This window comes from Chelmon rostratus, chromosome 19 (assembly GCF_017976325.1).
Source record: "Chelmon rostratus isolate fCheRos1 chromosome 19, fCheRos1.pri, whole genome shotgun sequence".
NCBI classification, from domain to species: domain Eukaryota; kingdom Metazoa; phylum Chordata; class Actinopteri; order Chaetodontiformes; family Chaetodontidae; genus Chelmon; species Chelmon rostratus.
The window spans coordinates 23,613,127-23,626,302 of NC_055676.1; the positions used below are offsets into that span (position 1 = coordinate 23,613,127).

Genomic DNA, 13,176 nt, shown 5'->3' on the forward strand with positions numbered 1-13,176 from the left:
CAGAACACAGCAGCTCTGCAGTGAGAGAATGTTTCATGTGATGTCGCTTGTTTGTTCTGTTAAAATTCCTGAAGCACACCTGAGCAGCGGCGCGGCGCAGACCTTTACGCTGTCACACTCAGTTTAAAGAGAGATGCAGAAGAACCGATCGTCTTATTTATTCCACGCAAAACTGGGCGCGTGCACTACCCACAATGCAACTGGACCACACACGGACACACGGTTGTTTTGCTGCAGACCTCTGGTCAGCTCGCTTCTTTCTGACTCCACGCCAGCAGGTTCGTCCCAGCTTCAAACTCACGGTCTTCGACATCACTCGAGGACATTGACGCAGCTCCGTCTGAGACCCTGAAGGCTTTACACGGCTTCGAACACACATGCAGCGAAACTCCCCAACACCTGGGAACACCTGGAAAAACACACGGATCTGACTCATCTTTAAACAACAGCAGAAACAACAGCGACACATTCCCTCTTCTGCGCTCGTCCCTCCGGACGCTTCAGGCAGAATTCAAACCCACGCCGCAGTGGATGCGGAGCCGTCTCCGATCCCTGCATGTGTGAAGTTCTCACAAAAACACAGAGAAGACGTTCTGTTTCATCTGCCGGCTGAAAACACTGAGGAGGAATCAACAGGCAGCAGGAGGCTTAATTAACTCTCAGCACGGCTCCGTGTTGGCGGCTTACCCTCAGTCAGACCCATGTGGATGCTCCAGTAGTTCTGCAGACACTGCAGCTCTTTCTTCATGCCCCTCTTGCAGCGGCAGTCGTACAGCGGCGAGTCCTGCAGCACCTCCAGCGCCCCCTGGCACTCCTTGGAGGCCAGCATGGCGCTGCGCTCCTTGTCTCCACCGGAGAGGCACTGGCGCATGATCCGGTAACGCGAGCTGCACTGGCTGTTCTGGTTGCACAGTTCGGAGGCCCGGACGCAGTCCAGAGGTTCCCTCCAGCCGGGGGGCGCCAGCTCGGAGTCGCACACACACACATCTGGAGGAGGAAAGACAGACAGGGGTGAGCTTGTGGCATCGTTCACATGCGAGAGGTCGCTGCGGCGTCAACGTGCAAAACATCTAAATCACATCAGCTGATACCTGAAGCATCAACACTGAACATGTTGAGCAGAAGCATTAAATAATAAACAATTTCCTGTGGGTTTAACAGACTTTTATTTTGAAAAGCACAGCTTAACATTTCCAGTGTTGCTGTGGAATAAAATGTTTCTGTGTATCTGTGTGTGTTTTCTCTGTTATAAACAGGATGTTCTGACATCCCAAAGCTTCACTTCCTCTTTTAATTCAGACTTTTGTCTCGGCTTTGTGTTAAATATGCATGTTTTTGTGTTTAAGAGTGTTAAAGAGAAGTTTGTGGAGTCGGACTCACAACAACACAATAATAACAGTAATTATTCTCATCACAGCAGCGTCTGCAGGCATCATTTCATCACCATCGTTGTTGTTATTATTATTATTCAGTATTTCTGTATCTGAACTGATGTCGAGTAGAAAAACCTTTGAAAACATTAATTTATTTTTTTGAACCAAGTATTTATTAATCTTCACATGTATTAGTACATACAAGACATTCAGAAGATGTATTACGGACAGAACAATTAAATCAACAACAGTTTGGCAAACAGTTCCGGCCCACTGGATTGTCTCTGATAGATCGCTGCTCAAGATTTCACATATCACAGGACAGTTCTCCTGAAACAGCACAGTTTCACATTGTTTCACATTGATAGATTTAAGTACGCGCTTATGGGGGCCCATCTTGTTCTGAAAATGTCCATCTTAAGATGAAGGTGTGCAGTTATCTTTTCCATCGTATATACCTTCTTCACTCTTTCTTGCCATTGAGGTATAGTAGGAGGAAGCGGTTTCAGCCATGAAAGAGTTATCCTCTTCCTGGCTATTAATATTAAAACATGTAATAAATACAGCTTCTTTTTTTCCCATCTCCCCTTGGGAAGTGCTCCAATGATATAAAATTGTGGGGTTAAAGGTAAATCAATGTTCAATATAGAGATTAATTCCTTCCGGATCCCTCCCCAATAATTTTTCAACTTAGGGCAGTCCCAGAATATGTGTGTGTGGTCTCCTATCTGTTGACATTCCCTCCAACACAAATTGGTTCTACTACAATCAAATTTAGAAGTTATTGTGGGGGTTCGAAAATATCTCATTTTTAATTTCCAATTGAATTCCTTCCACATTGGACTGCTGGTTATTTTATGTCCCTCCTCACACACATCTTCCCAGCATGTATCTTCAATAATAATATTCATTTCCATCTCCCACTTGCCTTTTACATCCAGAGCACTTCCTGACATCAACAAATTTAAGCATTAATTTATTAAATGTGTTGTTTTACTGCAAACGAACAGATGAACTGACTCTTTCTGTTCTGTGTCAAACACAGAGTGGAAAAAAACTTCACAGTACACATATACATCATATCTATATATACAACTGTAATATTAGCGTATATGCTGTATCATACAACCTTTTTATATCATGATATTATTAGATTAGCCTTTTACACACATTATTATTACTGTTGTTATTATTATTATTATTATTATTGTTATTATTATTGGTATTACAAATTTTATTATTGTTGTTATTATTATTGTTATTATTAGTGTTATTATTATTATTGTTGTTATTATTACTATTATTATTATTATTGTTATTATTATTATTATTATTATTACACAAGTGTTTAAAAGTTTGGAATCACCTGCCACAAAGGTTTGATTCAGTCCAGTGATTGAGGAGAGAGCGAGACACAGAACAAACCGAATATCAGCTGAACCTGCTGAGGAGGCTGCAGAGGCTCCGATATGGCCCTGAGCCACTTTCACTGTTCTGGACTGGAAACCAGATTCCAGATCTGAGGCTATTTGTGTCTCTGTGCGGACCCCAATAAATTCAAGTTTCAGTTATTTCATTCTTCTTCTTTACGGGCTAAAAAATAATCTGAGCGATGCTGTTTTTCTCTATGTTGAAACAGCCGTTAATGTGAGAAAGAAGAAAACCATCAATGCAGCAGGTGTTCCTGTGCCTGCAGGTGTTCCAGAGCCTGCAGGTGTTCCTGTCAGGCTGCTCGCAGCACATCAACCTTCAGGCCAGCCTGGCTGTAGCCTGAGAGGCGAAACTCAGGACAAACAGGTCCCGTTTGGCGTGCAGAGTAAACAGAGACGCACATCAACATGTCAGAGAGCCATCAGACATTAACATCACCCGTCACCTCCACCATCTGCATCAAGCCGCTCAGAGTGACTCAACAGAAGCAGCCGAAGTCCGCGGCGGCGATGTTCAGTAACAAACATGGAGGATAACGTGAGATCGTATCCACGAAACCCCCCGAGGCCGAGAGCAGCCGCTGACAGGACGACTCTGTGTTTGTGTCGTGAGAGGTTTCAGCTGGAAATGATCTGTTGAGTCTGAGAGAAGCTGGAGGTCCAGAGGGCTGTCGGTCCGTCGGCCGCCGCAGGTCATGTGACTCATCATACGAGTGCTGTCCAAACCGCCTGTTAACGGCGGCCGTTTAATCAGGAGTCACCTGAGCTGGTCTCAGCCTGGACTAAAGTCAGTCCTCAGACTCGGTTCGTCTTCGTTTAAATCACATGACCTCACAGCGGATGATGCTGACGGCGTGTGATGTCAGACGCAGGCGACCAGAGATGTCACACAGTTTATCAAAGATCTTTAATGAAGTCGAATTGATTTTGTTCCTCCTGTTTTGTTTTGTTTCACAGTCACAGAGCGTTCAGCTGTCAACCAATCACTGCAAACCGTTCACTCGTGACACATGATGTCACCATGATGTCACCATGATGTCACCATGATGTCACCATGATGTCATCATGATGTCACCATGATGTCATCATGATGTCACCATGATGTCACCATGATGTCACCATGATGTCATCAGCAGCCCAGAGTCAATAGAAACTGTGAGCAGAGTTCTGGTGCTGAGATAAGATCGTCCTAGGACTCTGAGCTCTGAACCATCATCAGGCTGCTTTCAGCTGCAAAGACGAAAGATGGCCGCTCGTCACGCCATCACGCGAAGAAGAAATTCATCATGATGTCACGGGTTGAACCAAGTACAGGGGCGGGGTGGGGGTGTGTTAGCTGATGCTGGTTTGTTTCTGTGTTGGTGACACAGTTTGTGTGCTGTTGTGTGATGATGATGATGATGATGATGATGATGGTGGTGGTGGTGTGTGCTGGTCTGTGCTGGTCTCTCAGACCCCCGTCAGGAACGTGGTTCCGTCCACAGTGACTGAACGGGCAGGTGCAGGTGTGTTTCCTCTGCAGGTCACGTGTCTTCTTCTGCTGTTTATGGTGAGCCATGAAGAAAACCAATCAGGCTCTGCACTCGAGGTCGACCTTCGTCTTAACGTGAGACCAGCAGACGCCGTCAGGAAACCGGTCTGGGTCTGATCTGAATGTTTACCTGCAGCTCAGGTACGCCTCCTGGCTGCTGGCTGGGATTCGGATGTTTTACTTTAAATTCTGTGAAATATATTAAATACTTCAGAAGACTTACATTAAAAAAATAGAGCCAATCAACAATTAGTTGATTAATCAGTTAGTCAACAGACAATTAATTGGATTGTTAATTAATTATTAATCATTTCAGTCATTCTTTTAACCGGGCCGATAGTTATCGGGCCGATAACAGGAAATTTTGACGTCATTCCGATAAGTCCGATATCATGACGAACAGCCCCGATAACATACGTGTTTTTGTCAGCGCGGCGGTGCCTCGCTCCCACTATGAGACCTGAATGGCCTGCAGTGAATGCTGCGTTCAGGTGACGTTGGCATAATCAGAAAAACTCTTTCTCACTGGGAAAAATCAAGAATACCCCCTCATGCCAGAAAACAACTCGTTAACTCGGTCATAATTTTGCTAGTTGCTGACTTGAATTAACATTCGCAGCATTTTTACACGTTACACAAAAAATAGAAACATGAAGTTAAAAAGGCCGAAAGAACGACTGGCAAACGAGGGAACGGGGGAATGTACGTTACACCTTGAATGCAGCATGCGGCACAGCGTGCTTATGAAAACAGAGTTCAGACTTCTTCAAAGTTTCCGAAGGAGACAGTTCGCTGGTTATTCGTAACAAATGTTCCAGGCGAGTTCCACGAGGAGCGAGAAACGGCACGAGCTTTAATACCTGATCAGTCACCTGAAACATAACCACCGCTTTGACGGAGTTTGGAAAGCGTATGAGGACACCCGGCCTGCTAAAGACGCTAACGTTAGCAAGCCAGCCGCAAAGAAGCCACCGGGACTGACACACGTCGGCGAGGCTTTCGAAAAGTCCAAGAAATTTGCCAAAGATGACCCACGGGCTGAGGTTATTGAAGATTTAATCATGGACGTGATGGTGCTTGTCTTACTATGGACTGCCCTTCTTCAGTTTGTTTACATAGATCAGTCTAAGTAAGGGATGTATCTTCCTTCAGAATGACACAGAAGCCGGACACGAAGCGGGGGGGTTTATTTCTCCGTAGGAACCTGCTCACTACACGTTATCCCGCTTAGAACAAGGCTCACTACTAAAGCATTCAATAATGTGACATAAAATAGTGATTAAAACATATTTTATTGATTTAAAATGAGTCTACTCGTCTGTCACCGCTCTCACTGCGCAGCGGCTCTGAAAGTAAACACGTATGTTGCCTAGCAACCGCCTCTCACTGTGCGCCGCTGTTTTCGGTTTTGTTCGTGGTATTGATGTCATGATGTCAGGTGTATGTGTGTGTTATCGGTTATCGGTATCGGTTTTAAAAAACAGTTATCGTGCATCCCTACATGTTAGTGTAAAAAATGGAAAATCACTGATCACAACAGTAGTTCATTAATTTTCTGTTCATCAATCAAATAGTTCACGCTCAGCTTTAATCAAGGAAGCAGTTTGATGACTGGATGATGAAATGAATCATTAGCTGCAGCTCTTAAACACGGTTCATCACTTCCTCACCTAATATATCTCCAAATGTGGTGATTTGAACATTTTCAGCTAAATTTAGGGACAGCAGGGACTGTTCCTTGATGGGATTAAAACTTAAACCCTTTAAAAACCCACTGGATTAAATAAAGAAAAGTCAGAAACCTTAAAACAGGACTGATTCTGAGGGCTCATTAAACCCGAGAGCCTCATTTACAGACGATATAACAGTGAACTGAACGCATCAAACACAGGGAATATTTAGAGTTTCGCCCCCTTTCGCCTAGAGTGCCCCCAAGTGGCCAAAAATATATTGGAAAAAAGTCACTGAAACTATTTGTGGCCTTGAATGAGGCGAGTCTCTTCTCTTCGACACCGTCAGACTTCTTATGTTCAGTTTAAAAAATTAAATTAAAAACAAAACATGGTGCTTACATTACCCATGATGCAACTCTTCCTCTGACATTTGGGTGGCAGATTGGAGTGTGTTATGCTAGTTGTGGCTAATGTAGCCTGCAGCAGCTACAGAGGTCTGGTCAGCTCACCAGACCAGACTCCACACCAACAGACCTGTTTCGGTTTCAGACTTTAACCAACAGTGACATCACAGTGACATCACAGTGACATCACTGACAAAACCTGGAAACACACACTGATGTGATGTCTGTGAACCAGATGATGATGCCGGTAAATCAGTTTCATAAAAGACATTTAAAGAAGTCTGACTCTGTTACCGTGGAAACAGATTCCTCCAGACTGACCTGGTCCTGCTGGTTTAGTTCTCTCAGGTTGAACCAGTGTTACAGTGAATCTGTCAGACTGACACACAGCGTCCTGTCAAAGGTTCCTCGAGTCGTCTGCAGGCTGTTTGTGAAGTTCACGACTCTGAGCTCGTCTTCATCACTGACTAATATCTGCAGTGTGTTCTGGTCCATATATCTGCTTTGAATGCAGTCGAGAGGGACGCAATAACCGGCTCTGCCTCTTCTTTCTCTGAATGCCATTAAATCAAAGTGAGGGACCATGCAGACACACGGTAATCATCATCATCATCATCATCAGTGAGCAGGAAGAGGAGGCTGTGGATCTGAAGGTCTGCTGGCTGCATGTTTGTGCTTTAACTTACAGAGAAACATGATGGCGCGTCACATGTCAGCACATATCACACAAAGAAAGTTCACGTCACTCGAGCTGCCCGAGCTCAGATCAGCTGATCTGAGCTCAGATTTACTTCTGACCTTCAACCAGACGTCCTCTCTGTCTGTTTGTGGTGTCTCACATCAGCTGCTTTTTGAGCCCTCTCAATGAAACCCCCCAGTGGGCAGGCTGAGGTACAAACCAGGGGCTCCCTCTGGTTTCTGGACCAAGCACAGACCAGAACTGAAGCCTCCACAGCAGTGGCGTGCACAGACTTTTTGAAGGGCAGGGGCGAAAAGGAAAAAAAGGGCACATATATTGTGTCCTCGCCACTGAAGAGGGCACTTTAGCACGCGTTTTGGCGTCTAAGAGGGCACTTTAACTTGCGTTTTGGCATCCAAGAGGGCACTTGAGCATGCGTTTTGGCTCCCAAGCGCTTTAATGCGCATTTTGGCTCCCAAGAGGACACTTTAGCATGGATTTTGGCTTCCAAGAGGGCACTTTAGCACACGTTTTGGCTCCCAGGGGGCACTTTAGCACGGATTTTGGCTTCCAAGAGGGCACTTTAGCACGGATTTTGGCTTCCAAGAGGGCACTTTAGCACGCGTCTTGGCTCCCAGGGGGCACTTTAGCACGCGTTTTGGCTCCAAGGGGGCACTTCAGCACACGTTTTTCAACAATTGGGCCACGAGGGGGGTATGCCCCCCTTGCCCCCCCCCCCCCCCCCCCCCCCCCCCCGTGCACGCCACTGCTCTGTGAGCACACACAGGTTTTATTGTTCACAGCACAAATCGACGAAAACAACCAAACTCCACCCGAAACAGCTGCAACAGCAGAACTCCACCCATCGACCGCTCACATGATCACATTCAGGTTTATTGATATCAGCAGACAAATGAGCAGAAACTCGAGTCCAGGTGTCAGAGACCACCTGTTAAAACCGTTATTCTGCAGTTTGTCCACCAGAGAGCAGCGATGAGTTTATTCCTCAGCTGTAAAACATCCAGACAAAAAAACAACTGGAGAGAGAAAAACCCAACATGTTTACTCAATATCTGATCACGATCAGATTCTCTACACTCTAATATCAACATCAGTATCGGCCTCTGTCCTCCTGCATCAGTCAGGCTGCTACGCGCGCATACACACACATCCAGTCAAACAGGACTGGAGCCACAAGTACTTTGATACTTTCAGCACATTTAACTGCGAAGCTTGTGTCATTTATTTTGGAATACGTGTGAGCGTGCGCGTGCATGTGTATGTGCGCGCGTTTAAATACACGTGAGCACATTTAAATAGCGGGAATTTGTGTCTGTCTGTCACCGGAAACTGAAACGAGACCCACACCTGAAACGGGTTTTAATCGGACTCGTGCAGCCTCACCGGACTGATGGAAGGGGGGGGGCACATGACGGAGGTCCAGTGGTGGTGGGGGAACATCTCAGACCCTCCCACATGGCCCGCCTGTGCACCCTCTGCCCTCCACCTGCGGGTGTGTGTGTGTGTGTGTGTGTGTGTGTGCAGTGAGTGTGCGCGCGCACGTCGGTGTGCGGGTGGGCGCGTGACACGCTGAGGGTTTACTCACCCAACACAAACACCAAAGTGATGAAATGAATCAGGATCATCTCGCGTCCGGCCGGTTTCCCACAAGTCATGAAGGCGGACCGCAGGGTCGGTCTCCCGCGCTGCCCGGTCCGGTTCAGCCCGGCTCTCTCTCTCTCGCTCTCTCCCGGTGTCTCTCACTCACTGTCTCTCTCTTCCTGCGCTGGAAACCGGTAAAGCTGTCGCCGACATGGTGGAGCGAGCAAATACCCCTGGAGACGGTCTTAACGGGGAGCCCGGACCCCCCTCGGTAGACTCACAGCAACACGACGGGAGAAGTGCCCTCAGAGTCCGTTAAGGACCGCATATTCCGGCGAGGCAGCGCGTGGCGGAGGGTCCTCGGTTGATCCGGAGAGGTCGGTCCATGAACACCTGCCGCTGTTCTGCCGGCTGTCACACCTCAGACACCAGGTGCTCCGACTCACTCCGTCCGCACGCGCTACTCCAACTTTCCCCGGTGGTCGGTGAGACCGTGGCTGCAGGTTGGACTCAGGAACGAGACGCTTCCGCTGCGCTCACACTGATAACAACAAGAATAATAATTTATACTACAATAATTTATAAACTAATCATAATAATGGGTCCGCTTCATCGATTTGATCCACAGCGGAGCAGCCTGATGCGTAATGGCACGCGCGTCTCCCTCTATTGCTCTAAATCCACTCCAGCTGCCTCGTGCGTCCGCTCGTGTCTCCTTCAGCAAGCCTAGCGCGTGCAACCACTGAGGAAAACCTAGAAACCGCCCCCCCCTTCCCCCAACACACACACACAAACACACACACACACACAAACACACACACACACACAGAGAGAGAGAGAGATACACACTCAAGGCGCGTGCCAGTCTCTCTCTCTCTCTCTCTCTCTCTCTCTACCTGCCTCTCACCAGGTGTCTAACGAGCACCCCCCTCGCTCGCGTGCACGGACTGCGCGCGTTGACCCGGGGTGAGGCAGCGCGTGGCTTCAAAGCGAACAACCCGCGGCGATGCGCGCGCGCTGCCTCGTTGTCGAGGGGCGTAGTTTCACTTTAACGCTGAATTAAACCCAGAATGAGACACTGTGGTCAGCTTAACAATAACAGAAATGTTTTTAAAAATGTTTTAAATCATCTTTACTTTCATTTATAGACATTTAAATCTGATTTTACTCTTTGAACAATAAATTAAAGGAAATAATTCTTCTCAGTAGCCACACAACAGATTTAGCCCTGAGTGCTGTCTGTCAGGCTGCATGCAGCATGAACAACACTAACCACCTGAGAGGCGACACCCAGGGCAGAGTGTGTATGTTGTGTTGTTGTGTTGTGTTGTTGTGCAGTCCAGGCATTAAACTCATCACTGTTACTGTCCGCAGGTTATTTTATCAGTTCGTCTGAAGCTGTTTATGAAGTTTACGTGCGGAGCAGCTTCAAAGAGCTTCACACAAAAGAAACATGAGAGTTTCTAAAAGGGTGAAATAGACCAAAAAAAAGAGCTAAAATTAAGTTAATGGAAATCCAAAATGAGAGAATTAATGGATTATTCAATCAGAAAATTAATCAACTATTTTGATAATTAATTCTTATTTTTTCAAGTCGATCTTTTTCTTTGTCTGTGACAATAAACTCGATGTGTTTTCGGACTAAACGAGCAGTTTCAACACAAAATCTGACAAACTCGTTTCACCATTTTCAGACTTTTAAAATGAATCTAGAGCTGCTCGCAGTTATTTCCCCTGTCGGCTACGCTGCTCAGTATTTTCTCAATTAATTGTTTAATCATTTGATCTGTAAATATCAGAAAATGCCCACAACAATCTCCCATCAAAGGTCAAGTCTTCAGTTGTCTTGTTTTGTCCGACCAACAACAGGTCAGAAATCAAATATATTCAGACAGACATATATATATAATTGTTTATTCTTTTTTTTTATTTAATTGGGCATCAATAAATTTGAACATTTTCAATTTGTGCTTCATCACTACATGAGTCATAAATCACCTCCGCTCCTTCTGAAAATGAATATTGATGGTTTAGTATTGTTGCTGTCATGTGATCAGTTTATGGCCAATTAATTAATTAATTAACTAATTAATTTCTACAATATCCTTCAGCAGACGAGTCACAGTCAGATCGAACTTGTCCAGCGACACAGAGACTAAACCCGCTGATTCTCTGGACGTATTTCTAGCTTTAATTAGCAGCTCATTTAGCCGTTAGATACCTGCGAGGTGACAGCAGGTGAACCTGGACTCGACACGAGCTGCTCGTTCAACAGACGCGACACAGAGAGGCTGAATCTGTCTCCTGCTCTCTCACATCAGGACGCTAAAAGCCTTCGCCGGCACAAAGAGCGAATGTCAATCAAACCGGCATCAGTTCAGAGAAACATGTGACCTCGCGTGAATGATCCTCATGTGGTTTAATACTCAGGTTTTTATTTAAGAAGAAATGCTGCAGAGTGAACAGGCTGAAGCTGTGCATTCAGAATGAATATTCTTTTTCACATATGGGATTATTCTAGTAGCTGCAGGAAGTGAAGCTACTATTAAAAACTGCAGTTTAACAGCAGAAAAGTCACAATATTACACAGTGTAAAACATCTCACGTCAGCGTGTTAGCATGCTAACATGTTCACACAGTGCTAACATGCTCATGCTTATCAGGTGGAAGGTTTACCATGTTCACCATCTCACGTCAGCGTGTTAGCATGCTAACATGTTCACAAACACAATGCTCACATGTTCATGCTTATCAGGTGGAAGGTTTACCATGGTCACAATCTCACGTCAGCGTGTTAGCATGCTAACATGTTCACACAGTGCTAACATGCTCATGCTTATCAGGTGGAAGGTTTACCATGTTCAACACCTCACGTCAGCGTGTTAGCATGCTAACATGTTCACACAGTGCTAACATGCCCATGCTTATCAGGTGGAAGATTTACCATGTTCACCAACTCACGTCAGCGTGTTAGCATGCTAACATGTTCACACAGTGCTAACATGCTCATGCTTATCAGGTGGAAGGTCTACCATGTTCACCACCTCACGTCAGCGTGTTAGCATGCTAACATGTTCACACAGTGCTAACATGCTCATGCTTATCAGGTGGAAGGTTTACCATGTTCACCATCTCACGTCAGCGTGTTAGCATGCTAACATGTTCACACAGTGCTCACGTCAGCTTGTTAGCATGCTAACATGTTCACACAGTGCTAACATGCTCATGCTTATCAGGTGGAAGGTCTACCATGTTCACCACCTCACGTCAGCGTGTTAGCATGCTAACATGTTCACACAGTGCTAACATGCTCGTGCTTATCAGGTGGACGGTTTACCATGTTCACCATCTCACGTCAGCTTGTTAGCATGCTCAGGTGGAAGGTTTACCATGTTCACCATCTCACGTCAGCGTGTTTGCAAGCTAACATGTTCACACAGTGCTAACATGCTCATGCTTATCAGGAGGAAGGTTTACCATGTTCACCATCTCACGTCAGCGTGTTAGCATGCTCACATGTTCACAAAGTGCTCACGTCAGCTTGTTAGCATGCTAACATGTTCACACCGTGCTAACATGCTCATGCTTATCAAGTGGAAGGTTTACCATGTTCACCATCTCACATCAGCGTGTTAGCATGCTAACATGTTCACACAGTGCTAACATGCTCATGCTTATCAAGTGGAAGGTTTACCATGTTCACCATCTCACATCAGCGTGTTAGCATGCTAACATGTTCACACATCAACGGACCATCCTGATCTCCTGTGAGACTGTGAACATTCAGGCTGCTTTGGTTTCAGGCGCTAACTTGCTGTCGGATCTGTGTGGCGGGAACAGAACAGAAGGGGGACAGAATGTTGCAGGTGTTTAAACTCTTCTTCCATCCTGGTTTTTGGCTGGTGGTCTTTCAGGAAGTCAGAGGGTTCATGAAACAGTCAGATGAAGGAAAACAGGTTTCTCAGAGCGGAGCCTTAATGCACCTCACTACGAACCGTGTGTAAACGTAGACGCGCTCGCCGTGACCCAGCCGGCCCTCCCTGCTTCTAATAAACTGGATGATACCTTCAATTTGAGACGTGTTTATCCGACCAGCAGGCAGTAACAAAGGCCAGAGCGCCCCCCCCTCATTATGTAAAATTTACCAACAGAGATCAAAGGAGTTGAAGCGGCCGTCACAGAGCTGAGCGTCAGCTGCAGCGAAAATACCAGACAGACAGGAGCGAGACCGAGACACGTCCTCACACTGCACCACAAAACCTGTCCACCTGTCTGTCTGTCTGACTGACTGTCTGACTGTCTGTCTGTCTGTCTGCCTGTCTGTCCATGTCAACTGTCTGTCTGTCTGACTGACTGTCTGACTGTCTGTCTGTCTGTCTGCCTGTCTGTCCATGTCAACTGTCTGTCTGTCTGACTGACTGTCTGACTGTCTGTCTGTCTGTCTGCCTGTCTGTCCATGTCAACTGTCTGTCTGTCTGACTGAC

General features: G+C 46.1%; 1 protein-coding gene across 1 annotated transcript in view; it reads right to left on the reverse strand.

The window, feature by feature from the left end:
- The window catches only part of gfra2b (GDNF family receptor alpha 2b), a 92,427-nt gene extending 83,691 nt beyond the window's left edge, over window positions 1–8,736 (reverse strand). The window contains exons 1-2 of the mRNA XM_041960724.1: window positions 8,697–8,736; window positions 688–987 (exon numbers count right to left, since the gene is read on the reverse strand). Coding sequence (XP_041816658.1) covers window positions 688–987; window positions 8,697–8,736 — 340 coding nt within the window. The remainder of the gene's footprint in view (window positions 1–687; window positions 988–8,696) is intronic.
- Window positions 8,737–13,176: the final 4,440 nt, after the last annotated feature.